At 57.5% G+C, this 27,798-nt stretch overlaps 1 protein-coding gene across 1 annotated transcript in view; it reads right to left on the bottom strand.

The window, feature by feature from the left end:
* Positions 1 to 2,191: 2,191 nt before the first annotated feature.
* EEIG1 (estrogen-induced osteoclastogenesis regulator 1) overlaps positions 2,192 to 27,798 on the bottom strand; it is a 36,620-nt gene continuing 11,013 nt past the window's right edge. The window contains exons 2-11 of the mRNA XM_066367077.1: positions 16,082 to 16,202; positions 15,827 to 15,856; positions 12,865 to 12,981; positions 11,086 to 11,132; positions 10,847 to 11,004; positions 9,026 to 9,130; positions 6,900 to 7,095; positions 6,357 to 6,478; positions 6,194 to 6,263; positions 2,192 to 4,861 (exon numbers count right to left, since the gene is read on the bottom strand). Of these exons, the coding sequence (XP_066223174.1) occupies positions 4,816 to 4,861; positions 6,194 to 6,263; positions 6,357 to 6,478; positions 6,900 to 7,095; positions 9,026 to 9,130; positions 10,847 to 11,004; positions 11,086 to 11,132; positions 12,865 to 12,981; positions 15,827 to 15,856; positions 16,082 to 16,202 (1,012 nt within the window). The 3' untranslated portion in view covers positions 2,192 to 4,815. The remainder of the gene's footprint in view (positions 4,862 to 6,193; positions 6,264 to 6,356; positions 6,479 to 6,899; positions 7,096 to 9,025; positions 9,131 to 10,846; positions 11,005 to 11,085; positions 11,133 to 12,864; positions 12,982 to 15,826; positions 15,857 to 16,081; positions 16,203 to 27,798) is intronic.

Below are 27,798 nucleotides of genomic sequence, written 5' to 3'. Positions count from 1 at the left end.
ACGTTGTACAAGACCGTCAGGCACCGCCTCCTCCCTTTGCATGTCGGGAAAGGTAGTTTCTCAAGAGCATTGTGGGACTTGTTACCGAATCTTCCTAGGTAATGGGACCGAGTTAAGAATCCAGACTGAATGGTGCTTGTGGCCTTAGCCCTATCGAACTCACTCCAGAAGAAAAGCCCACTTCTAAATATCCCAAAGTCCTAAGGCCAGAGCGTGATGGGGTGGGCTGGGCGAGTTTCATTTTTCATATGGTAAAAATGAGGCTCAGAGAGGGACGAGGACTTGAGGGAGATAGTAATTCCAGTCTGTGGTGAAGCCAACACCAGAACCTAGGGCCCTACTCCCTAGTCCAGAGGCCCCGACTTATCATTGAGGGGAGGATGCAGAGGACGTCCACCGCCGGGCTGGGGTGGGAGGAGGAGGAGGGGCCGGCCTGAGCTCGCTTGGATGGGGAGGATTTCGATTGGCTGTCAGGGGGAGGTCTGCCTCTCCGACGCTGGGTGTCGCCGCAACAACCCAGACAGGTCTTCGGACTGGCGGCCGCTGCAGGCCCCTCTCCAAGCTTGGAGGCCCTTCCCTCTGACAGCAAGGGGAGGTTAGGCCTCATTATTGATCTTTGACGTGTCCCTCCACTTATGTAGTCTGGAACACTGTCTTCCCCATACCTTGGGGCTGGCTGCTCCTCACCCATCAGGTCTCATTGGGATGCCACCCATCCCAATAAAGACACCTTCGCAGCCGGACGGGTTCATTCCCTTCTCTGTGTTCCACAGCCCCAAGTGTCTCCAGGATGACGCTGACACCGCGGTTTTTTGTTTGTTGTTTTTTTTTTTTTTAATTTATTCATTTTAGATGTGAGAGAGACAGAGAGAGAGAAGGGGGGAGGAGCAGGAAGCATCAACTCCCATATGTGTCTTGACCAGACAAGTGCAGGGTTTCGAACCGGCGACCTCAGCGTTCCAGGTCGACGCTTTATCCACTGCGCCACCACAGGTCAGGCAACACCGCGTTTTAATTAGCTGATTTACTTAAACCAGCCCACCTAACTGAGCTTCCCTGAGGATAGGATCGTGGTCACTGCTGTATTCCCAGGGCCTAGAATAGAGCTCCACACGAAGTAGAAGCTTTGAATCATCCAACCGGCTTTAAGATTCGGTGGTTTTTTGGATCTTGAAATGCTAGAGTCCAGCATCTGAGAGGAGGGGGGCCAGGGACGCGTGGCGATAGAGTCTGAACCTGCCATGCTCCTGCTGGCAGCATCTGTCGCCTTGGGTTGTCTGGGCCCATCTCTGACTGGGGACTGCCCTCCCAAAGCTCTAGGAGTGACTTTTTTTCTTTCCTATCATTTTATATACTGATTTTTCACTTAGATTTATTGTGTTCCGAAGGAGGAACACTTTTTGGTCTATAGCCCAATTCCTCCCCGTGTCTGGACAGACTTTGGGCTCAGCTGAGAGCCAACGTGTCCATCCCGTGTGCAATGGCCAGAGGAAGGGGACTGAGAATCCGTCTGCAGGGTTTACAAGGGCTACGCCTAGGCATCAGCCCTGGGAAGAGGTGGGGACAGTGCAGTGCTGTGGCAGGGAGGCCTGCTAGTCCCACGGAGGCCTGCTAGTCCGGTTCCTTCCCGCCTGTCCAACTCCACTGAGATTTCCTGCCACTTCTGAGCTCATTAAAGGCTTAGGGTGACTTGCCTTTCCCAGAGCTTAGTGCAGGCTCCTCTGTAACTTTAGACAGGGACAGAGAGCAAGGGGCCCAAGCCTGAAGACAGGTTGGGGACATGGTTAGCACCTCCCCTGGGTCAAGCTGTACACCCACTCTCATTTGATCCACAACTTCATGTGTATTTGAGAAAACTGAGGCACAGATAGCCTTTTGTCTTCAGGCAAAGCTGTCAGAAGCCACCTGACTGCTGAGGAGGGCTATACAGCCATGGTTAAAACTTGGGCTCTGAAGTCAGAGCTGCCACTTACTGTCTAGGCTGGCAAAAAAAACCCACACTTCTGGGCCTCAGTTTCCCTTCCAGGACTCTGGTGTAATAAAGGTGGTAATAATTGTGACTGCAGCCAGGACTTGAGAGAACCCTGGTCACCTGCAGCTTCCCCACCCCCAGGGCATCACCTTACACATTTGGCTTCCATCTGATGCTGTCTTTGACCTCAAAGTCAAGTCCATAAAACAAGAACAAACATTCCATAGCAAAAACTGCAACATTTAATTTCCCCCCAAACCAAGACAATGACACTAGGCTGTTTCCCTTTACAATGTTATTTTCTACAGAAGCTGGGACAGGGATACAAACACAGCCCACTGACTCAGGGTGTGGTGGCGGCAATATTCTGTTAGAAGAGGGGAATTGAAAAAAAAAAAAGACCTCCCCTCCCCCATCTCCCTGCTCCCCTCCCTAAAGAGGAGAACATGGATCTGCTCCATCCTGGCAGATCATGCCATGTGGTCAGTTTGTGGGGTGACCAGAAAGAAAATAACCTAAAAATATTGCAGACCTTTATTTCCTTTATATCTCCTAGTAAAAATTAAACTATCTTTCAAGAAGATTCCAAACTGACATTGCATAGACCAATTCTTTTCCAAAAATATCTCTAATATATTCCTCTCTATCTCTATATATAGAATTTTTAAGACCAGGAGAGCTGTGGGCGCGTAGGGAATTCAGAGCCTGAGCAGACCGGAGGGCTCCCACACGGCGATGAGCCCGGAGCTGCGGCCTCCAGCTCCAGCCAGTGTGAATTTGGTTATGGCCAAATTCTCAGTCCAAGTACCCTGGCCCAGGCCTGGCATGGGAAGATGTGGCAGGCTCTTGTCTCCTGGGGTGACTGTCAGGTTCAGACCTAGTCTAGAGTGGGGCTGCGGTTCCTAGTTTGGGGAAGTCTCCTCGACAGCACCAAAGCCAGTTGTTTCATGCCTAAACTCTCAGAACTTTGACTCAGATACCAAATACATCTTGAATGCACCTTCCCACTGGGCTGAGGTTAAGCAGACACAGGAGGGAAGAGTGGTACCCCAATCTTCTGGGGTTCACTTTATCTGAAAACAGCACAGTCAGTCCCCTTTTAAAGTGCCGGGTGTCTACAGAACCGGAAGGGACCCACAGAGCTGACCAGACCTCCAGCCAGAGCAAGCGCTCCGTCCTGCCTCGGCAGGCACCTTCTAACATTCATTTTCTGAAAGAGGTGATTAAAAACAACAAAATCCGAGAAATGCTCTGGTCCCAATGCTGGGAGGGTCCAAGATCAAGACTCCAACTCTGGCCAGCTGGGACAGAAGAGCAAGGATTCCTCCCAGCCTGGGGAGGACACCCTCGCCCCGCCCCTACCGGAGAGAGCCAGAATCCTGGCCCCATCCAGATCCCAGCCCTGCTGGGACCCGGTCAGCAGTGGGGCAGAGAACAGAACCACCTCCCCTCACCGGGGGGAGGAAAAATATCAAACTGTGAACCCTAATAAAAAAAAAAGGGATAAAGGAGAAAAAAAGAATGTATAGAGTTAAGTTCACACCAGCCTGCTGGGTTTACACAAAAATGAGGGAAATTAAGAGCGCAGGGGGGTCTGTCCAGGGACTGGTTGGCAGCCAGCACCCACCTTCAAGCAAGTAATGAGGACGGGAAGGAAAGTGCGCAGAGCAGAGGCTTAGTGAGGTGCAGGGGCAGGGCCGGACTGCTTCCTGCTGGGGACCCCCTTAAAGGGCCCTACCTAGCCCTTGCCTAGAGAAGGGGTGCTTTCAGGGGACGGCTGAGGCTTTTCTGGCCAGGAACCAGCTCCAGCTGGCCTAGTCCCAGCCCACCTGCCCCTCCAGCAGTGGCCCCAGTCAGGGCCAGCTGACACTGAGGGGAGAGGAAGGGGGTGGTGCTTGCCCAGCCCAGCCAGGCCCCTGACCTCCAAGGCTTTGGGAGGCACCTTCCTGACTTCCCACAGGAAACCAGCTGCTCAGGACCCAGCCCTGGGCAGAGGGGAACCACTGCTGAAGCACAGACCTTTTCCAGCACGAGTCTCAGGACTGCAGTTAACCAGGGAGGGGAGAGGCAATGCCACGTTCCAGCCGGGCTGCTCGCGCTGGGCCACTGACTGCGCAGCAGGCGGCGCCCAGGAACCGCGGGAAGGGACTGGAAGAGGCAGGGAGGGCCAGTGGGGCTGTGCCGGACACAAGCATGTGCAAAGTGCAGGCTGCCAGGGCAGCAGGAGAATGTTTGTGCGGGAGGGGTCTCTGTATGGAGTGCGGGTGGGGTCTAGGCTCCCAGGAGGCCGCCAGCAGGTCCCCCCGGGCACAGGTAGGGGATAGCTGAAGCGCTAAGCAGTCAGAGGGCCACGGTGGCAGGATCCTGGGGGTGAACTGAACCCCAAGGGCAAGGGGACAATGGAACAGAGCCCTGCCACGGCAGAGTTGATTCGATGCTTCTACAGTAAGTGGGGACACAGGGTAAGAAGTCTCTTGGCCACAAGCCCCTCCACGTGTGAGAAGCTGCTGCATGTCCTTGTCAAGGGGCCAGGCCGGACTCCACCAGGGCATCCTGGCCATATTTGTCTTGCCCACCTACTTCATGGGCCCGTGTCTCCTGCCCTCTAGTGGTTCAGAGAAGATTCACAGTGGTGCCCAGGCCCTGGCAGGCCAGGAGGGTCCCAGCACGGATGGGAGGACAATGGAATGACGCTCGGGGCAGGAGTGGGGCTGGAGTGCACGGAGGAGGCACAGAGGAGATGTGGCGTGGACGGTGATCCGAAGAAGGAGGTCCCTCGTGGAATGGCACGGGTCTGGACACCCGCAAAGACAGGGCCCTTCTCCAGCCTGAACACCCACTCTTCAATGGCTTTCAATCACGACTGGCTCGTAGACCCCAGAGGAGACCCTGTGGAGAAAGACGGGTCAGCTCATCCTCCTCAACACTCTTTTGGGCCAGACCCATGGAAATACTTCAAAAGCAGGCACTGTTAACTGGGCTCATTTTGCAAAAAGCAGAACTGAGGCTCAGAGGAGTTGAGTCACTTGCCCAGAGTGACACAGATATTAAGTAGAAGGGTCTGTGGGATCATAGAGCTGGTACAGGCTGTGCCCAGGCTCTAGGCAGAGTGGCTTACAGACTGGATGTGCTGACCCATCCTGACAGCAACCCTGGCTGGGAGGGAATGTACCCTACCTCACCTGACAGGTGAAAAAACTGAGGCTCAGAGGGATTACAAGGCTTGCCAAGAGGGCAGCAGAAGGACAGGAGCTCTTCCCACTGAGGCCAGGCCCACCCATGAGGTCGTGGAGATTCTAGGCTCAGCAAGCTGCTCTGCTATGACCTTGCTGCCAAACAGACTGGTTCTTCCCTCTCTCAATCCCAGTTTCAGAGGGAGGCTGGAAAGGTGTATTTACAAACCTTCAAAGAGGTCTTCCTGTTTCCTTTTTGCCCACCTCAGGAGGGAAGGGGGGAATGGGAATGTGGAAAGCCCATGAGGCCTTGGGGGGGAGATGGCAGGTGCAATCTCAAGCCTGGCCAGCAGGGGTCAGCAGAACAGTGCCAGAGGGCAGGTCTGGGGCCCCTGGTGGCCCAGTCAAGTCTCCTTTTGCTCTGGCCCTAGATGTTAGAGGGTACTTTCCCACCCTGACCACAGGAACATGAAGAAAAGCCTTCAGCACAACCCTGCAGTAGAAAGTTCCTCCACCCACCCACCCACTCATCCATCCATCCATTCATTCATTCATTCAGTGAACCAGGCACATGGTAAAACACTGTAAATAAATGATTGCGAGAACACCAGCATTCAATAATAAAATAGAGTTCAAGTCAAAGTTTGATCCTATCACCCCTTCACTTGTAAACATCATGAGAGCAGAACACTGTTGCTTACTGCTGTATACCCAGGCCCTCAATCAGTGCCTGGTGCGTGGCTGGTGTTCCGGAAATACAACCGGGGGGGAGGGTTCAATGTAAAGATTATTAAGCCCCCGCTCTGTGCTAAGCCCTGTGCTAGGCAGTTTCCAAAGTTACTTTTGAAACCCTCAAAACCAAGCCCAGAGCCTTGTCCCAGGTTTCTGAGTAAGATGAAGTCCACACCATTTGAGAGATGGGGAAACTGAGGTTCAGTGACTGGCCCCAGGTCACACTGTAGTGACAAGAGCTGGCATTCAAAGCCAGGTCAGTAGGCACTGTGCCTCCATGGCCACCCTCACCACCCACCCCGAACCTCAGCCCTACCTGTTGGCCAGCTGGATGCCACTCAGCGTGGTAGTGCCATCGCGGCTCACGAACAGCCGGAGGTTGCTGTCTGCGAGGACACAGGGGAGGGATGGAGACTGAGCAGGGCGGACACCCCGCGGCAGGTGGCACTACCCCCCAGCCCGCAGGGCGGGCAGCTCACCCTCGGTGTTGCTGCCGTCAGTAAAGTCCTGGCTCTGCATGATCTTCTCCACAATGTCATCTGCATCGATCCGTGTGTCATCCACCCAGGGCGGGTGGCTCTCCATCAAGTCCTTCTTCCGCCTTGAGCAGGGTGGGCAGAGTCCGAAGGTCAGGGTAGGAATGAGCACAAGGACAAGAGCAAGCGCTACACCACTTGGGACGCTCTGAGTGCACGTGAGAGCTGGCTCAGGCTGCATTCGCTTAGCCCCCACACAGCCCTACTATGCAGGGGCCACCCTGACCTGGTCTTTCTGCGAGGACACAGAAGCTCTGAGAGGCCACACAGCACTTAGCAGGGGACTGAGGTACACTAAATCACACCCAGTGGCCACTACAGCATGACCCGTCAGGTCGGGCTGTGCTCCTCATTAACACCGACTGGTGGAATCCTCGGCATCCGCCTGAGGCAGGGCCCTACCACCTCATGTTACAGGAAAGCAGCAAAGGTCCGAGGAGCCGGCTGGAGGGTCTGTTCTCCAAAGTGCTGAGCAGTGAGACTCACCGAAATGAGCGCTCAGACAGATGCTGGGGCCGGGGTGGCCGCGGGGGTTTCTCCGGGGGCCGGTGCTCTCGCTCACCACTCTCGGGGCCCTCCACAGTCATGCTGAGGCCACCAGAGGCGCTGCTGCTGGTGGACGTGTTGCGACGGTGCGTCAAGTCTGAGAGGCTAGAGGAGCGCGAATGCTCCGTGCTGTAGCCTGGTGAGCGAGCAGTGGGGACGTCAGTACCGGGCAGCGGGGGACGTCAGTAAGGGGCAGCGGGGGATGTCAGTACCGGGCAGTGGGGACGTCAGTACCGGGCAGCGGGGACGTCAGTAAGGGGCAGCGGGGACGTCAGTACCGGGCAGCGGGGGACGTCAGTACCGGGCAGCGGGGACGTCAGTACGGGGCAGCGGGGGACGTCAGTACCGGGCAGCGGGGACGTCAGTAAGGGGCAGCGGGGACGTCAGTACCGGGCAGCGGGGGACGTCAGTACCGGGCAGCGGGGACGTCAGTACGGGGCAGCGGGGGACGTCAGTACCGGGCAGCGGGGACGTCAGTAAGGGGCAGCGGGGACGTCAGTACCGGGCAGCGGGGACGTCAGTACCGGGCTGTGGGGGACATCAGTACGGGGAGGCGGGGGACGTCAGTACGGGGCGGCGGGGGATGTCAGTACGGGGCAGCGGGGACGTCAGTACTGGGCAGTGGGGGACGTCAGTACTGGGCAGTGGGGGACGTCAGTACGGGGGAGCGGGGACGTCAGTACCGGGCAGCGGGGACGTCAGTACCAGGCAGAGGGGACGTCAGTACGGGGCAGTGGGGGACGTCAGTACGGTGGAGCGGGGACGTCAGTACGGTGGAGCGGGGGACGTCAGTACGGGGCAGCGGGGGACGTCAGTACGGTGGAGCGGGGGACGTCAGTACGGGGCAGCGGGGACGTCAGTACCGGGCAGCGGGGGACGTCAGTACGGGGCAGCGGGGACGTCAGTACGGTGGAGCGGGGGACGTCAGTACGGGGCAGCGGGGACGTCAGTACGGTGGAGCGGGGGACGTCAGTACGGGGCAGCGGGGACGTCAGTACCGGGCAGCGGGGGACGTCAGTACGGGGCAGCGGGGACGTCAGTACGGTGGAGCGGGGGACGTCAGTACGGGGCAGCGGGGACGTCAGTACCGGGCAGCGGGGGACGTCAGTACGGGGCAGCGGGGGACGTCAGTGTGGGGCAGCGGGGACGTCAGTACCGGGCAGCGGGGACGTCAGTACGAGGCAGCGGGGGACGTCAGTACGGGGCAGCGGGGGACGTCAGTACGGGGCAGTGGGGGACGTCAGTACGGGGCAGTGGGGGACGTCAGTACGGGGCAGTGGGGGACGTCAGTACGGGGCAGCGGGGGACGTCAGTACGGGGCAGTGGGGGACGTCAGTGTGGGGCAGCGGGGACGTCAGTACCGGGCAGCGGGGACGTCAGTACCGGGCAGCGGGGGACGTCAGTGTGGGGCAGTGGGGGACGTCAGTATGGGGCAGTGGGGGACGTCAGTGTGGGGCAGCGGGGACGTCAGTGTGGGGCAGTGGGGGACGTCAGTGTGGGGCAGTGGGGGACGTCAGTATGGGGCAGCGGGGGACGTCAGTGTGGGGCAGCGGGGACGTCAGTACCGGGCAGCGGGGACGTCAGTACGGGGCAGCGGGGGACGTCAGTACGGGGCAGCGGGGGACGTCAGTATGGGGCAGCGGGGGACGTCAGTATGGGGCAGCGGGGGACGTCAGTGTGGGGCAGCGGGGACGTCAGTACCGGGCAGCGGGGACGTCAGTACGGTGGAGCGGGGGACGTCAGTACGGGGCAGTGGGGGACGTCAGTATGGGGCAGTGGGGGACGTCAGTGTGGGGCAGCGGGGACGTCAGTACCGGGCAGCGGGGACGTCAGTACCGGGCAGTGGGGACGTCAGTACGGGGCAGTGGGGGACGTCATTACCGGGCAGTGGGGGACGTCAGTACGGGGCAGTGGGGGACGTCAGTACCGGGCAGTGGGGGACGTCAGTAAGGGGCAGCGGGACGTCAGTATGGGGCAGTGGGGACGTCAGTACCGGGCAGCGGACGTCAGTACGGGGCAGCCGGGTACTATGGAAGGCCAAGGGCACGAGGCGGGTGGGCACTCACCAGAGATCTTGGACTGCTGGCTGGCATAGCTGGAGTTGCGGGAGTGGCCAGAGTGGAACACCTCCTCGGGGCTGGACAGGTTCTGGTCGGTCTCTTCCGGAACCCCTGGAAGGCAGGGAGAGGGCAGGCTTTACCAATGCGCCCGTCTTCTCTCAGAGTCTGGCAGGGAATGGCTGGGGGAGACTAGGTATTCCCATCTGACAGACTGAAAAACTGAGGTTCACAGGAGCAGCTATCCGCTCCAAACCACAGTTCGGCACCTGAACACAGGTTCACTCATTCTACAAATATCCGTCAGGGACCTCCTCTGTGCAGGGTACTCAACTGGGTACAGTGGAGAGGAGACAGGCTGTCACAGGCCACTGGGGAGGAGAGCGCTGCACAAACATGACCCGCAGTGAACTCCAACTGCGGGGAGCACTGCCACGCAGGGAGCAGGGCGTCTGGGGCACTGGCTGACAGCCCTGCCCCAACTCGCCTGGAACTAACTAACATCCCAGCGCTCCCAGCAGGAGGTGAAGGGGAGCGAGGTACCCACCCCCCAGTCCTCTGTGGTAAACAGAGGAGGCAAAGGCTTGCCCATCCCCTCTTCAGGGATGAACACAGCCAGGCCACCACCTGGACCCCAGGCCTGCCGGTGTGCTCACCCAGAGGCAGGTGGTCTTTTAAGTCCCAACAGGTTCTCTGCAGGGGGGTAAGGGTACAGAACGCCAGGGCCCATGCCCCGCACTGTAAGGGAAGGCACCTCTGCTACTCTGCACAAAGGCAGCGCCTATGCTGGGGTGGCCTGGTCCCCGGATCTTTCCTCTGGGACCCTGACCCTAGAGCTGGAGAAAGGAATGGCACAGAGAAGCCCCCACCCCCAGGCTGAGGCAGGCGAGGACCCTGCTCTCGGCCCTGGGCCTCGCTGCGCTGGGTCTCCAGGCAGAACAGCAGTGGAGGAAAGTGGCCCTGGAGATCAGAGGGCCTCTCACTGCTCCCAGCCTGGGGACAGACTCACCCAGCAAACATCTGCTGAGCCACACGGCTCTGGGCCCTAATTACTCTTGTGACACAAATTAGGGCCACCATGTGCTGCCTTGCTCACTAATCATTGGGGCTTCACTGTGCACAGCACGGGGTACGGGACTGGGGCGCCGGCCGCCTCCTCTCCCGCTGGCTCTCTTCTCCTGTTTGCCAGGCCATCTCCTCTGGGGATGCAGGCTTGTCTGACCTTTTTATAACAGTCATAATAATGTTGTTTTACTAGAAGCAAACACACAGTACATACTCTGCACAGGCAAGGCCCACACGTTTGCTCAGTTCATACCGAAGCAAACCAGGATGTGGTTGCTACTGTTGATCCCGTTTTACAAGAGGATACTGAGACCCAAAGAGGCAAAAATGGCCAGTTAAGGTCATGTAGCAAGTGGGGAAGCAAGGGCTCACAGCACAGGTCCCTCTGACAGGAGCTCTGTGCCCATACTCCAGATTCAGCCCAATGCCACCCCTTCAGGAGACGGCGCTGACCCCAGAAACAGATGCCTTCTGTGTCTCCCTCAGCTGTCACTCCATAGTGGACATGCATTTGACTTACTGTCTGACTGACGCCTGTCTCTCCCGCTGGACTGGGAGGGCCATGGGGTCAGGGACACCATGAAAGTCTCTGACCAGGGCAGTGCGCAGCATCTGGCACAGGGAGGGGCTTGGATGGCATCTGCCCAACGGAAGCATGGACGGCGCAGATACCACCCACCACTCTCTCTTCTCAGTATCGCCCTCGGGACACCTCAGATGCAGACGGGGCGGGGCAGGGCCAGGTGTGCAGGAGGGAAACAGTACCTGAGCTGAGGATGGTGGGCCGGGCTTTGGGGGGCCGGGACCCCGTCAGGGAGCTGGTGCTGCTGCCACCGCTGCTGCTGGTCCCGCCACCTTTACATGTCAGCTGCAGGGAGGAGTCCTGGCCCGGGATGGAGATGGACTTGGCAGTGGACGGTGGCCTTGGGAGGACAGAGGAGTGTGACTGTGGTGCCCCAGCCTCAGGGTCAGCCAAAGACTAAGGAGCCCACGCCAACACTCACGTCTTAAAGCAGGGGTCTCCAGAGAGCAGGAACATCCCGATGGTGACCTGGGGGGACAAGAAGTCAGCCATACCACGTCCACTCACTCAGCCCAGCGCCCGCTCTTCGCAGCCTCCCTGCTCCAGCTTCAGACAGGGCTTGGAGGCTGGTCCTGTCCTGCCCACTGCAGACACTGAGGAAGCTACCAAACCTCACTGAGTCCCCGTTTCCTCATGCAGAAGGCAGAGCCGACCCTGACGCCTGCCTCCTGTGACAGTGGAGAGGACGCAACAAGATGCTGCACTGGGCTAGCACCTGACTTGGAGCGATCGGGCAGTAAGAACCAGCTGTGAGTGTTTCAGAACCACAGCCAGACTGCGAGCCCTCACGGTAGGGGCCCCTCACGGTAGGGGCCACACAGGCACTCTCCACCCACAGTGCCTGGGCTCCAAGCAGGAAGGGGAACATGAGCCTGACCTGGCAGAAGGAGGCTGGAGAAGCCCACCCTGCGAGGAGGGGCTTCACCCAGCCTAGCAGTGGGGGAGGAACCGCCCACATCATCCAATGCAGAGGGCAGAAGCGCAGTGCAAGTGTCTTGATAAAGTCAAGCAAAAACCCATTAGAAACTTAACAATTTAACATCTACTTGGGCAAAGATTTTGGCAATGGCCCAACACAGGCAATGTCTGAGTCCCCAAACCTGGGCTGAGCTGGAACGACAGATGGAAAGGGAGCTAAGATCCCAACCGCCAGTACCAAAATGGTGGCCATGGGTTGAAGCTTTTTAAAAATGGATTAAATTTTTTGGCCATGACAGCAGCCTGCAAAGGAGAGGATGGCCCCAGGCTGTAGACAAGGGAACTGAGACCCAGACTCAGAGGTGACTGCCCAAAGCCCTGTAGACAGGATGTGGCCTGAAGCCGAGGCCACCTGTCCCCCAGGTACCCTTGATCTGGCCTGAGGTATATGGGGGTGGCCACTGGAGCAAGGGTAAAGAGTCCAAGCCCCCACAATTACCCTCTTGTGTTCCAGGCGCCCCTGCCTCCTCGGCACAGGGCCTGGGAGACCCCGAGTCTCTGCCCACCAGCTCCAGCCCGGCCCTGTCCCTGAACCCCAGGCTCCCCCGGGTCAGAGGTACAGTTAGGACAGACTGCTTTCTCAGCCAGGTGGAAGGGTGTGGAGACAACAAGGAGAGCTGTGGGGTGGCAGATACCCAGACAGCTCCGTCCCAAGAGGCCGAGGAGGCAGCTTCCTGGAGGAGAGGGAGCTGCTCCAGCCACTGGGAGCCCGCATGTGGCTGAGCCCTGGAGCAGCCGCCCTGTCTGCCCAGGCAGAGGGCGGAGGTCCCGGTCTCTGGTGCTTCGCTGGGCTGCCTCATGTCACATGGGCCAGTGTAAGGATCTGGACTTCAGGCTCAAGTGCCAGCTCTGCTATGACCCCAGGCAAATGATCTAACCTCTGCCAAAACTCCCTCCTGTGCAAAACTGGGATTAATAATAGACACCACACCCCCCAGGGCTTGTCAGGTATCACAAGACAAGAGGTAGCAGCACCCAGTGATGCTGATCTCACCAAACCCTTAAAGAGACTACCAGGGCCCAACCCCGATGACGATGGGAGAAAGGAGGCCAGTGGCCACACCAGGCCTCTGACGGTGGTTTCCTGACCCAGGCCCACATCCTTCCAGTATCCCTCGCTGCCTGTCCAGGGGCAGAACTTGTATTTTTAACAACCCTCCAGGGACTCTGATGAGGAACCCCATAGCAGAAGGGGGCAGAAGAGGCAGGGGGGCCCCAATACCTTGAGGATGGAGTTGTCCTGGCGGGTGTTCTTGGTGTCATATCCCTCCAGCAGGCAGCAGCGCACGGTGGAGCCCGAGCCTGCAAACTCAGCCAGGTTCAAGTCGGCAAAGCCCAGCTAGGAGGCAGAGAGGAGACTGTGGGAGGCTGCAGGGCTGGCACCATAAGGGTTAACTTGGCAGGAGGAGGGGCAGAAAAAGCCCCTGGGCCACACCACAGCCCAGATTGACTGTTGCATAACCGGCACCCAAGGACAGAGGCCCAGGCTGGTGGCTTGGGTTGGCGGCTCCAATGTGGCAGAGCCAGGAGCTCACATCCCTGAGTTGCACAAAGCGCCCTTTGTGCCATGTCCCAGAGTGCACTGGGGCAGCGCCCGAGATAAAAGGACATTGTTGTCTGTGACACAGACACATTGTTCCCTGGGAAACAAGGCTGTGCTGTGGGAGCCGCCAGGACAGCGGGCAGGGGGAGGAGAAGCCCGTGGGAACTTGGCGTTGGGAACGGGTGGGTGGGGGCCGCTCTGCAGGGTGCACAGGAGCCCCCACGAGGCCTGAGTGATGGGCTGGTGAATGGTCGGTGGTGATGCTCTTCAGATACAGAGAGCAGCAAGGGATGGAAGGGAAGTGGAGAAGGTGCGAGAACAGGGCCTACGAGCTGGTGAGGCCACATAGAGGGAAGCAGACTTGAAGGGGCAGCAGAGAGCAAGGTGAGGGGATGCTGGGATTAGAGATTTGGGGAACAACCAAACCAACCTAGGACGTTTATTAAGCACCTGCTCTGTACAAGTCTCTACCGCAGACCTTGGGGCATGGGTGCCAGAATCAGGGACTCGGGTTCAAATCTCAGCCATGCCATCAACTCAGTGTCCCCCATTTTACAGACAAGAAAACCAAGGTTCAGAAAGAGGAACTGACATGTGCAGGGCCCCAGACGGCTTAACTGGCAGAACCAGGCCTGAAACTAGGCCTGGTCAGCATCAGGCCTTGCCACCTCTTGGGGCCTCAGTTTCCTCCTCTGTGTCCAAGTTGCTGAGCCAGTGTGGACGTCTGACGGGAGAAAGAAGGGCAGGGCCTGGCAGGCCTGGCACGTGCTAGGTGCATGACACGTTTGCTGGACGGAGGCAGGACGCCCCAGCTGTTGGCTGGTGGTTCATTTCCTGGCTGGGCAGCTGTCCTCACCCATGTGAATCAATGGGAGGAGCAATTTCCGCTCTGGTGGCACCTTCCACAGGCCAGTGTTGGCCACCCTGCTCTCTACTCCCAGGGAGGGATGTGAGCGACCAGCCAGGGCAGAGCGCACGGCCCAGAACGCTGAGCTTCCTGAGCTCTGGTCAGTGGGAAGGAAAAGGCCTTGCACACAGGGCGAAGGGAGGCCATCATTCTCCCTCTGAACCAGCGGTTCTCAACCTGTGGGTCGCGACCCGGAGGGGGTCGCACGACCAAAACACAGGGGTCGCCTAAAGCCATCGGAAAATACATACCGCTTTAGGCGACCCCTGTGTTTTGGTCGTGCGACCCCCCGCCGGGGTCGCGACCCACAGGTTGAGAACCGCTGCTCTAAACCGACAAAGCCCACCCCCTGCCACTGTGCCTCCTGCCCGGGGAGGCCCTGGAGGGTGGGCTGCGAGTCCCCACAGAGAAGGGGCCTTAGGGCAGAGCAGGCTGATTCAAAGCCAGAGGTACCCCATCTTCTCCCACGTTTCCCAGCGGAGAAGGTTTTCACGTGGAGGGCTGAACTGACTGTGGGTGAGCTGAGAACCTGGCAACACCACAGATACGCAACAGTGGGGACTGGCTGGGCCACCCTCCCCCCGCCATACCATGGGACACCGCCACTGTTAAAGCAAAAGAAAATTTGGGGTGACATGAAAACATGCCTATGATGTATTGGTGAGTAAAGTACCAAGCCGCAGAATCCATTTAGAACAAGTTCCTTTTGTGTGTTTAAAAATCACATTGGACCTGTGGTGGTGCAGTGGGTAAAGCATTGACCTGGAATGCTGAGGTCACTGGTTCAAAACCCTGGACTTGCCTGGTCAAGGCACATATGGAAGCGACTACTATGAGTTGATGCTTCCTGCTCCCCCTTCCCCATTGCCTTTCTCTCTCTCCTCTCTCTCTCTAAAAATCAATAAATATTTTTTAAAAATTACATTGTCTGCACGTACATAAGGACTCATACAAGTTGCTCACTTTACATTTCTCTTAACAATATACAAAGATTTTATTCACTACTCTGCATGTATGATATAATTAATAATATTTTTTTCTTAAAAGGTCTGGAAAAATCCTAATGAGTCCCCCTGGTGGGGCCTGGGGAGGAGGCCTGGAGAGAAAGGTGATGGAAACTATCCTTCCCACTCTACGAACATCTATACTGTCTATGATAAAACAGACAGACACCGTCTTTATGTGAAGTGCAAGGACAATCAATAGAGATATTTCCAAAAAATAATATATCTTCGCCTGACCAGGTGGTGGCACAGTAGATAAAGCATCAGACTGGGACGCAGAGAACCCAGGTTCAAAACTCCAAGGTCGCCGGCTTGAGCGTGGGATCAGAGGCATGACCCCATGGTCACTGGCTTGAACCCAAAGGTCGCTGGCTTGAGCAAAGGGTTACTTGGTCTGCTGTAGCGCCCCCCCCCCCCCCATCAAGGCACATATGGGAAAGCAATCAATGAACAACTAAGGTGCTGCAACCTTAGTTGATGCAGTTGATGCTTCTCATCTCTCTCCCTTCCTGTCTGTCTGTCCCTCTCTCTGTCTCTCTCACTCTCTCTCTGTCTCTGTTTCTGTTATAAAAAAAAAAATATGATAATAATATATATTCTATAGGGCTAAGAGTCTCCTGTTCGGGGCAGAGGAGGGGCTGGAAGTTCTGGAAGCTTCTCTCCTGCCTGGCCTGCCCCACCCCACCCCATCCCATCCCATCATACCACCCCTTCACACAGTTCCACTCACCTTGGAATAAGTCTTCCCACCTTTCAGCTCCTGCACAGGGAGACAGACACAAGCAGCAGGGTGACTGGAGAATCCAAAGGACGTCATAAATCTCCCCAATCCCTGCCCCCAGATGTGACTGCCAAGGGAGGGGGACAAGAACAGGGGCAGAGCAACTCCCCCTCCTTCCCCTGAGGGGACAGACCAGAGCAGTGGCCCACACCCATCCCCTGGCCTTGGGCTTGCAGCCCCCGCCCAGCCCGCCCGCAGCCTCACCTTGCGCACCGACACCCGGAAGATGCAGGGGTCCAGCAGGCCGGTGGCTGGGTTGGCGCTCATCTTACACACGAAAGTGAACCGTCTCCGCCACCGCACGCAGTTCTCCTGGACCTCCTCCCTGCAGGCCAGACGGGGCAGGAGAGCACATGCATGCAGGTCAATGACAGAGCTCACCTCCAGGGGCACCATGACAGGAGGGCGGGGGGGGGGGGGGAGCTCTCACTTTGCAGTATGCACCACAAAGTGACTATTTTATAAGAAAAATGGAAAACACGAGGCTGGGGAGGCCTGGCTGGGGTTAGCTGCCTCCCTCCCTCTGCTCCCGCTGCCGTTACTTCCCACCAGCCAGGCCCCCACCGGCCATGTCATGTGACCCTCAGAGCAGTCTGCCCAGGCTGGACCACCAGCCCGTTTCACAGACAAAGAGACCAAGGCTAGGTAAACTGGTCACCCCCAGCCAGGAAGGACCTGGCCCTACGCCGTGCTGCCTGGGCCCAGGGTCCCTCCTTTACCACTAGTAGCAACAGCAGCGGACGCTCACATAGTGCTCCCCACGGGCCACTCAGAGCCCTTCCACACCCAGCCACCCGGAGCCAGCTCCAGGGGCCAGCGATGCATGGTCACACCAACCCTTCCAGCAGGGCGGACACTACCAGTACGCCAATCCCGCAGTCAAAGCCTCAGAACCCTGGGGCTAAGACCCTGTCCTGAGCCCTCCGTGGCAGAGCAGACCATGGTCTTGGACCCAAGCAGCTTAGCTCCGGGTGTCACACACTTGACCCTCACCGTCCCAGGGCCCTCAGCTCTCCTGACACTAACTGGCGGGCTGTCCGCCTAGGCCTGGGGAGCATGACAAAGCCCCAAACTCAGCACCCCCTTAAGAGGGAAGCGCTTTGTGCTCTGGGATGGAGTGGGAGTTGGTGGGAGCAGCTCATCTCAGCCTCTTCCAGCTACTGCGGGGGCCCTTCAGGAGCTGGGGGTGGCAGCGGCTCGTGTCAAGAGATGAGCTCTGTACCCCTGTGCAAATCCACGTCCTCCACAGCCCGTCTGGCCGACTGGTGCTCAGGAAGGCGGCCACGGAAGGGAGGGGTCAGCACGAGAGACATCGTCTCCAGCCTCATCCCACCTGACAGGAAGGCCAGGCGGACAGCTGCAGAAGTGACCGTCCACACCCCAGGGACCTGAGGGGCACAGGTTAATTGCCAGACTGGGGCCTGAGGGCGAAGGGCCAGCCCAAGATGAGCATCCCCCGAACACGGCAACCTTGGAGGGTAGGCTCCACGGCACCCACTTCTGCAGCCGAGGGCCCTGACGCTGTAGGAGACTGGCCCACGTCACATCCCCAGCGACTGACAAAGCAAGATTCAAACCCAGGACTGTCCAGCTGCAGACTCAGAGCCATGAGCTATCACCTTGCTTCACAGGCCACGCAGCCCGGGGAGCCTGGCAGGACCACCGAGGTGGGGCCAGCAGCGCCCTGCGATGCCCCTGAGTGCCAAGTATGTGCCTGGGAGAGGGCACTGCAGTGGACTTACAGACTAACACTTGACAGTCACCACAGTGATGACTCAGTGTCACCAGGAGAGGCTGGAGGGGGGGGGAGTTAGGGAAGGTGACTGGCTGCAGGGAGGTGACATTCAAGCTCAGACCCCAATGAGGAATGGGAGCAGCCAGTGGGGGGAGGGGGGGGAAACGGCCCCAGGCGAGGTAACAGCACAGTGAGGAGCAGGCGTGCTCTGTCTCCTTAGCTGCTACACTCTCTGAGCACAGCCTCTGTAAGGAGCTCCCTCCTGGCTCCTCGGGGCTTTGCGGACATGGCCGAGGCTTGTCTCACATCCCACCAGGCCTGTGACAAGGGCAACAGGACTTGGGTCAGGCTGACCGGGGCCTTGACCTCTCCGCCCTCACTAGTGAAGCAGGCATCAGCCACTTACTCTCGGGCACTGGGAGCACTCGGTGAGGTGAGCCCCGCAAAGGCCTGGCCAGGCGAGGCCCACGAGATGTGTCTCCTCTGATGAAGACACTGGGGACCTGAGGAGACTCAGCCACCAAAACGCTCCAACGCTGAGGAGGGCGAGCTCCAGCAGCGTCCCACAGCCCCCAGACCCAGATGAGAGGATACCATGTATCTATCCCAGAGAAAACAGCCCCCAGACCGAGATGAGAGGATACCATGTATCTATCCCAGAGAAAACAGCCCCCAGACCGAGATGAGAGGATACCATGTATCTATCCCAGAGAAAACAGCCCCCAGACTGAGAGGAGAGGATGCCATGTATCTATCCCAGAGAAAACAGCCCCCAGACTGAGAGGAGAGGATGCCATGTATCTATCCCAGAGAAATGAAACACCACGCGTCCACATAAAAGCTTGTACACCAATGTTCTGTTCGCAGCAGCATCCGTCATAAAAATGAAACAGAGAAAGCAGCCTGAATGTCCATCAACTGACGGAAGACGTATAAACGCACAGGTGTGGTGGGTCTCTGCAGTCAGAAGAAACGAAGCACTTCTCCATGCTACAGTGGGAACTAACCCTGATAACACTGTGCTGAGCGAGAGAAGCAGTCACAGAGAACTCCATCCTGCCTGAGTCCATTTATATGAAATGTCCGGAACAGGCAAAGCCAGGAGACAGAAAGGAGAGCGGTGAGTGCCGGAGATGGGGCGACCAGGAGAAACCAGGGACTGCTAACGGGCAGGGGTTTCCTTTCTGGGGTGATGAAATGTTCTAAAGTTGACTTGTGGTGATGGTCACACAACTCAGAATATACTAAAAACCACTAAACTGCATATTTTAATGGATGGACCGTGTGGCATGTGAATTACATCTGAGAAATAAAAGCCAAACGAAAAAACCCAACAACATGGTAAGTCAGACAGACACAGAGAGGAAAATGGAGAAACCCGAGCAGGGAAGGGAGGGTGAAAAGGGAGTGCTGGGCACAAGTGAGAAGGGGGGCTGCGACTGCAGGCGTGCAGTGGGGAGAGCCCTGTGGCAGCGACTCCTAGCAAGGCCGGGAGTGAAGTGAGGGTGAGGGCTGAGCAAAGACTGGGAAGAGCTGTCCAGAAGCGTGAACTTCAAGTGCAAAGGCCCTGGGGCAGAGACATGCTTGGCAAATGGAAAAACAGCTCAGAGGGCAGTGGCTGAATGGACTGAGGAGAACAGAGGGGAGGGGGAGGCGAGAGAGCAGGCTCAGGCCACGCTGGACCTCAAGGACCAGGTGAGGACTTGGAATCTTACTCTGACAGCGGCTCTGTCTTGCCACTACGGATTCTGGCTTTAGGCCCGCGCAGCCCGGGTAGAGGTGGGTGGAAGGGTGAAGCAGCCAGAGGAAAAGTGGGAGGGGGGGCTACACTCTGACGGGAGACCCTCAGATCCCCTCCCAGCACCCCAGCTGGCCCCAGCCAGGAGCCGGAAGTAGTAGCTGCAGACCTGAAGAGGAAGCTCACCCTGCTGGGCGTGTTGAAACACCCTGAGGAGTAAGGATTAGCGTCTGGGAACAAAAACCGGTATCAGATGTGGGCTCTCTCCCCTCCCCTTTGTGAGTCTGCCATGGGAATACTGAGCCAGGAAGCCCGAGGACCCTGGTGAGGCCTGGCAGGCCGGCTGGGAAAAGGCACTCGGAGCCCCCAGGCTCAGGTAACAGGCATCTTCCCAGGCTCAGGGCAGCGCTCACAGGGTCAGGGCTGGGCCTCCCTCTTACTTCCACAGGGCTCTAAACACACACTATTAAATGCCACCACTCCCAAGGGAGGAAGCTCACAGCCTCACCCTGGCCCAGCCCAGGAGGTCACAGCAAGGGCAAAATACACAGCAGGTGTGCACCTGGAACTCTTCAACACTGAAAGCTGGGTGCATCAGGGTTCAGTTACAGAGGGGGAAACTGGGGCTCAGATGGCTGAGTAACTCACTCCCAGTCACAGAGCAGAGGAGCAGAGCCCGTGTCCCCAGGCCCATGTGTGTCCAGAGCCCGTGTCAGAGCCAGAGACGGCACAGACAGGACTCAGACTTGCAGCTGCCCCCAGAGCTCCTCTGGAGAGAGGGCGCTGAGCACCCCCAGTCAGGTCGCACAGGGTCCCAGGCACAAAACAGGGAAAGTGAGGGAGATGAACGGGGCGGGGAGCAAGGCAGGAATGAGGGTGCCAATCAGTGGGCATGAGCCCAGGGTGGGAGCTGGCCAGGCCAGGTTTCAGGAAGTCTCAGGAACCTGATTCACTCAAAAACTTTTTATTAAGCACTTACTAAGTGCCAAGTACTGCTGAGCCCTAGGGACTTAAACAGTGAACAAAACTAAGCCCTGCCTTCAGGAGTCTTATATTCTGGCAGTGGGTAGGAGACGCACAAAACAAGGCAAACACATCAGACGCTGGTGGTGCTATGGAGGGAAAGGAACCAGGGAAGGAGGCAGGCTGTGCACAGGTGGGACAGGTGTTAACAGGAAGGTGATATCTGAGCAAGGAGCTGGAAGGGGTGAGAGAGTGACCTATGCAGATAACTGAGTGAGAGCAGTCCAAGCACGAGGAACAGAAAGTGCAGAGCGGGGGGGGGGGGGGGGGCTGTGCCTGATGTGTTTAAGAAAGCACACGGAGGCCAGTGTGGCCACAGCAGACTGAGAGGGACAGTGGTGGGAAGCGGCACTGGAGAGGGAATCATAGCCCCAAATTTACAAAGGGGCCATCTGGAGGTACTTGCAATCCCAAGCATCCACACATGCACAAGCCAGTAGGGGAGAACGCAGAGAAGAAACAAGGATATAGCCTGACCTGTGGTGGCACAGTGGATAGAGCATCGACTTGGAACGCTGAGGTTGCGGTTTGAAACCCTGGCTTGCCTGGTCAAGGCACATACAAGAAGCAACTAATACAAGTCGATGCTTCCCATTCCTCCTACCCTTTAACCCCCTTTCACTCTCTTCCCCTCATTCTTTCCTCTATCTAAAATCAATAAACAAATTTTTTTTTTTTTTTTTTTTTGTATTCAGTGAGAAGGGTAGGCATAAAGAGACATCCACATGTGCCTCAAATAGGATCCACCTAGCAAGCCCTCTAGGGGGTGATGCTCTGCCCATCTGGGGCATTGCTCCATTGCTCAGCAACCGAGCTCTTCTTAACACCTGAGGTGGAAGCCATGGAGCCATCCTCAACACCTGGGGCCAACTCATTTCAATCAAGCTATGGCTGCAAGAGAGGAGAGGGAGAGAGAAGCTCGAGAGGGGGAGAGGTGGAGAAGCAGATGGGCGCTTCTCCTGTGTGCCCTGACAAGGAATCAAATCTGGAATATCCACACGCTGGGCCAACGCTCTACCACTAAGCCAACTAGCCGGGGCAATAAATAAAATCTTTGAAAAATTTAAAAAAAGAAATAAAGATATAGTAGGGGTGGGGCATTGGGCCCTTTTCTTTTTTAACTGGAAGTATCAGTTGTGACTTTTTTTAAAAGCATGCCTAGGGGAAAGATCAACTCCTCTGAGAGTCCTCTAATTGCAATGAGGTCAGAGGCCAAAGCCCCTGCGGGACCAACTCCCGGAACAGCAGAGGCCACGGAAGCAGTCCAAGACCAGGCTGCGTGAGGTGACTACAGGGCCTTCACCTTCATTTCTGTCCAAGAATTATCTCTGTAAGTTAAATTTAAATTAAAAAATGAAAAAAGGCCCTGGCCAGTTGGCTCAGCGGTAGAGCATCGGCCTAGCGTGCGGAGGACCGGGTTCGATTCCCGGCCAGGGCACACAGGAGAAGCACCCATTTGCTTCTCCACCCCCACCCCCTCCTTCCTCTCTGTCTCTCTCTTCCCCTCCCGCAGCCAGGGCTCCATTGGAGCAAAGATGGCCCGGGCGCTGGGGATGGCTCTGTGGCCTCTGCCTCAGGCGCTAGAGTGGCTCTGGTCGCAACATGGCGACGCCCAGGATGGGCAGAGCGTCGCCCCTTGGTGGGCAGAGCGTCGCCCCATGGTGGGCGTGCCGGGTGGATCCCGGCCGGGCGCATGCGGGAGTCTGTCTGACTGTCTCTCCCCGTTTCCAGCTTCAGAAAAATGAAAAAAAAAAAAAAAAATGAAAAAGGTTGAGAAGTTAGAAGGGCTGGTCAAAAGCAAAAGAAATTTGAGGCCTTGACTGGGTGGCTCAATGGCTAGGGTGTCATCCCAGTGCACTGAGGTCGAGGGTTCGATCCCCATCAGGGCACATATGAGAAGCAGCCAATCAGTGCATAACTAAATGGAACTAAGTAGAACAATGAGTTGATGCTTCTCTTTCTCTCTGTCCCCCTTTATCCCTCCCCCCCTTAAAAAAAAAAAGGAATGTGAACCTCCATCTACCAGAGGCCTGGACCTACCCTGCCCTCTCAGCAGGACCCAGAGGCCTGGGCCTACCCCTGCCCTCTCAGCAGGACCCAGAGGCCTGGACCTACCCCTGCCCTCTCAGCAGGACCCAGAGGCCTGGGCCTACCCCTGCCCTCTCAGCAGGACCCAGAGGCCTGGGCCTACCTTGCCCTCTCAGCAGGACCAGCCCCCTTGGGAAGAGATGAAGGCTCTCACCCTCCCTGGCCTGAGGCTGCAGGGCCTGGGCCTCCAGCTCCATGCTGCCTGCCAACGACAGGTAATTACAGAGCCTGGGTTTTCAGAGCAGCTTCAGGGGAGTCTCGTGTTTAGCTTTAAGATATACAATTAGACGTCCAAACCCCAGAGAGGCAGGGCGAGCCCTCCACCCACCGCAGCCTACTGTGGCCGTCAGAGGGGTGGAATTCAGCTATTTCTGGGCGGTCCTGAAATAGAGCGGAGCACCCCCCCAGTCCGGTGTCCTCAGGACAGGACTCCCTTGAAGCTCCCATGGCCCCGGACCAGGGCCTCTAGTCCCCATCCACAGACACTCTGGGTACTGGCTCCGTCCTGTAGACGACAAGGGGTCAGTGCAGTGGGAGCCACCTCCTGGCCACAGGCTGCCACGCCTCCAGGGTCCTGGCAGACAGGGATCATTCAGGGCCCCTCCCAGAGCTGACATGAGAGCGAGCAAAGGCTCAGTGTGCAGGGCTGGCAGCGGTCACAGAGGCAGAGTCAGGAGAAGGGAACCCAGGGCATCAGTGGGGCAGCCCAGGACACAGGTTCCACGGAGATCCCATGCCCACCCGCAGCGCTCCACCTTCCGGGCGGCCCGGCTGCGAGTTCTCATCTCCATGTCTGTCTGGTCAGCAGTGCCTGTCCAGCACGGAGCTCTGTGTGGCCACAGCAGGAAAGGGCTCATCAGACTAAAGTCAACAGTGAAAAGTCCTTGCCTTGTCACAAACGCAGATTCCCAGGCCCTGCCAGAGCTGCAGGCTCTGTAGGGCAGGGTTTTTCCACCTCTGCACTAGTGACATTTTGAACAGGACAACTGTCTTTTTCAGGGGCGTCCCAGGCATTGCAGGGTGTTCAGCAGCATCCTGCCAGTAGCACAACTCCAGCTGTGACAACCGAAAAGGTCTCCAGACATTGCCAAATGTTCCCCCAGGGAAAGGGGGGGACAAAATCACCCCCAGTTGAGAACAGGCCTTTTAAAAAAATGTCTGTTTTATTGACTTTAGAGAAAGAGGAAGAGGGGGAGAGAGACAGGAATATCAAACTGTTCCTGTGTGTGCCCTGACGGGGATGAAACCGGCAACCTCTGCACTCCAGAACAATGGTCAACCAACCGAGCTATCTGGCCAGGGCTGAACTAAACATTTTAAACAAGCTTCCAAGGGATTCTGGGCAGGACCTGGGCACCCGGCTAAGAAAAGGTATACCCCCAGAACTGAGTGGGACGCCAGGGACCTCCCAGCCTCAGCTGTGCTCCTGGGTTCCTAAAGGACTGGTCCCTGATTCCTCCCGTTCGGCCCCTATAATGAGAGCTAACTAGAACAAGGCTCCACCACAAGTCCCTCCCACCAGCTGGTGGACCCCGGGGGGCTGACAGCAGCCAGCCTGCACCCCCCCAGCCACACCCACTCTGTGATCTCCCAGCCCTCCGCCAGGTTCCTGGAGAAGCGAGGGGTCCTGGTGATGCAATCCAGGCTCCTGGCTGATGAAACCCAGGCAGGGAAAGGCAAGAGGCTAATAAGGAAACAATTTAAATTGACAACATCTGCGTGTGCTTCCCCAAAGAGAAGAAAGCACAGCCGCCTGGGGAGGGGCCCACCGGGAGGGGCCCACCCTGGGGAGCAGCCTAGGCGTCCATCCAGGGGCTGCAGGGCGGCAGAGCCTCACCCCGCGCCGGGCCAGCGTGGCAGCTCAGCAGCATCTGACTCCTGCCAGGAATCCGGGCCGTGTGCAGGGAGCAGCTTGTTGCAGTTCTACACAGCCAGCCCCCCCTCGGGCGACACCATGAGGCAGCAAGTTCCTAGAAGCCAAGCCGCTCTCCGCTCGAGACTGGAGCGGCTCAGAGGAGCCACCTGGCACCCCAACACCCTTCTCTGCTCTCCTGCCAAAAATGTGAGCCCGGAGGGTGGCCGGGGGATTGGTGGGTGGGCTGGGAGTAAAGGTTATGGGCAGCAAGTGAGCTGTGAAAGTAGAGTGATTGGCACACTGGGAGCTTCAGCAACTCCAAATGAGAAAAGGGGTCAGGCGTGGTGAGGAAGCATCGAGATAAGCAGGAAGGATTCTGGAGTCATGTGCACGTGTTCGATCCTGCCACTCACCAGCCCGGTAACCTCGAGACAGGTCACAACACCCAAAGCGGGCAGGTGCCGGCTTCCTGTTTCACAGACACAGGCACACAGCCTCCATGTTCCGTCTTCCGCTCCCAGGGTCAGGCTGGGAGGCAGCTTCCCCACCACCCAGGAGAAAGCATGGGTGCCCTTCTCACTTGATGCCAGCAGGCACTCCCTCTCGCTCTCACAGCCCAAGGGGGCAGCACGCTGTCAGAGGGATCGAAAGTAAACTGCTTGCTTTGATGAAGTACTGGTCCACACTGTGCACCCAGGCGAAGGCCCCTACCACCCTGTGGGACCCAGCCTGGCTTCTATATCCCGGCACCCTCCCAGGAACCAGGTGCTGCTGAAGCACTAGCTCTCTGCAAGCACAGCCACAACCCACTCCACAGGTGAGCAAACTAGCACTCAGGGAGGACACAGGTCACACAGGAGGTGAGGGATGGTCTGTACCCTCATCCCGTCTTGCAGGATGTCTGGGAAAATGCACCCAGACATCAGTCTCGGGGGACTGTGCATCAATGTTCCTGTGCTCTGTGGACTGACCCTTCACCGCAAGTCTCAATACCAGGGAAGAGGCAGCCCTGAGGCCAGGCTTACATTACAAACAGGGCAGTGACTGGGTCAGAGTGCATGGTCACAGAGATGGCACTAGGCCAAACCTATCGAGAACTGCGGATGTCAGAACCAAACCAGGCCAATCGGGGTCGGAGGGAGACACAGGAAAGTGTTCCTGTAGAAATTAGGAACGTCAGCTTCCTGCCTCCCGAGCACTTCCTACTTCTGAGGCACTTACCTGAGAGCTCTCCCTGCCTGCCTCCCGGAATCCGGACCCCCACCCATGGGGGTGCCGTCACCCCCATGTCACAAGTGGGAAAACAGGCCCAGAGCACAGAAGCCACCTGCCCCAGGTCTGGCTGGAAGAGGACTATAACCTGAACCCACTGCTGTCCTACCTCTTTCAAACTAGGCCTCCATCAGAGTTGAGCTAGGTTGGAGGTTCTAGAAATTCAAAGCAAGATACACAGCTGAGCTGTAGCAGCAATTTCCCCTCCTCCCAGATACACAACTGCAGAAAACACAGAACTTCAGGGTTGGCTGTGCTCAGGGGATTTCCCTTCCTGAGTCCCTGAGACTCCCTGCAGGCGTCCTGACAAAGCATGCATGTGGGAGACAGGGAGGCCGGATGGACACTTTGACCTCTCTAGGCCTCAGTTACTATTCCACCCATCTCCTGGGGTTGCTGAGAGGCCTCATGAAACGAGGCCAGGAACATACCCAGAGGAGACTCATGCTGAATGGGAGACACGGCTCCCTCTGGCACAAGTGACTGAGACAGATGGCCCAGAAGGAAGCCAGGCATACAGGCCCTGGCTGAGACCCCATTCTCCACTCCAGAACCCTGGATCAGGACACTTCCCCGGGCCTTGAACCTGGATGTCCCAGGAGGTAGACTGATAGGTGTCTTAGGCATGCCCGGGCCACTCCTGGCTGACTCATGCCTGAGTGGTGTTTGAATCACTCCAGAAAGGGAAGAGGCCAAAGGGAGGGATCCATATTCCCAGAGCCTGGTTCCTCAAATGGCTGGACTCAAGTCACAGGGATGTCCCTGTCCTCTTGAGCCCCTTCCCAATCCCATAGCCTTTCCTGAGAGCACCCTCCCCCCAACGACTGCAGCTAGACAAATTACTTCCCCTTCTGGGCCTGGGTCTTAGGTACTGGAAAAACAGAACAAGGCTCCTGTGTCCTGGAGCACGAAGGTCCTAGAGGCCCTTGTTTCACTCGCTGCAGGGTGGTGCCTAGCACATAGCAGGGGCTCAGTCAGCAGCTGACGACTTAGTGACCTTCACAGCCCTGCTCCCAACAAGGACTGCCCTTGACATCTTGCAGATACGTCCACCTCCAGGAAAAGCGCCTGCCAGCTGAGGCCAGGCCATGTCCTCTAGGTCTCTGCAGAGCCTGGGGTCAGGGGTCACTGCGCTGGCTGACCTACCGCCAGGTGCTCCCACCGCTCCACACAGCACTCCCCATGGTCCCCTGGGCTTCTGAGGTGACCAGGGAATAATCAGGGACCGCGCAGCCAGAGTCACATCTCACAGAGCCAACACAGGCTCAGGCCTGTTTTTGTAGCCATCTTCCGAGATTCCAACCACAGGACAAAGGGCTCAGGGTCAGGTGGGACCACGAGGCCCTGACTTACTAATCTCTACCTTCCCCCTGGATACCTGATTCTCTTGCAGACTTACGGACTGACCCTGGGCTGATCGCTGCTTCTGTCGTTCACTTACTCCACACACTAACTGAGCACTTACTTCAAGCCCAGCCCGAATGAGACACTGGAGAGACATCTAGAATAAGCCTGGGCCTCCATCTTGCCTGTATCCCAGATGGTCATGGCCATTCTCACCCAGGTCCATGTGATTCCTCCTCAGCCAATAGGAAACCCTTGAGAGGTGCTGGAGCCAGGGTCAGGCCTCCTCTTGGCGTGCAGGGAAAATGCCCAGTCAGTCATAGGCCTGTCCCCAAAGTGAGGGGCCAGGTCCAGAGCAGGCAGAAGAGGTTGCTGCCTCCCTCCCCGCTGTGCTCAGCACTTCTCTCTGGCTCATGGGCCCCAAATCAGAGACCGTAGCTGTCGTACCCATTGCTGGGCCCAGTGCCCGTGCAGAGCCAGGGCACAGCCTGACTCTAATCACAAATGTCTGCTGAAGGGTGAACCACAGGAAGAGAGAAGAGAATTAAAGGGAGAGAGAGAGGAATGTGGACCTTTCCCTACCCTTGGGTCTCCTCCAAAAATTGCCCTAGGTTAATACCAACTCTGCCAGCCTTTACTGAGCACTTACTGTGCCAGGGAGCTATGCTGGGTACATAATAGGTGTTAACTCATTTAATCCTAGCACCAAGAAGGAGCTTATTCCCCCACTTCACAGACGAGGAGAGTGCGGCGCAGAGACCCTGTGGTCTGGCAGCCTCAGGAGCCCGCCCGCCCTCTGAACTCCAAGCCCCACAGCCCAGCAGCCCAGGGTTTGCAAGGGGCAGAAGGAGAAGCCCCAGCTAAAG

This window comes from Saccopteryx leptura, chromosome 2 (assembly GCF_036850995.1).
Source record: "Saccopteryx leptura isolate mSacLep1 chromosome 2, mSacLep1_pri_phased_curated, whole genome shotgun sequence".
NCBI lineage: Eukaryota > Metazoa > Chordata > Mammalia > Chiroptera > Emballonuridae > Saccopteryx > Saccopteryx leptura.
This window is presented reverse-complemented; position numbering and strand designations above follow the sequence as displayed.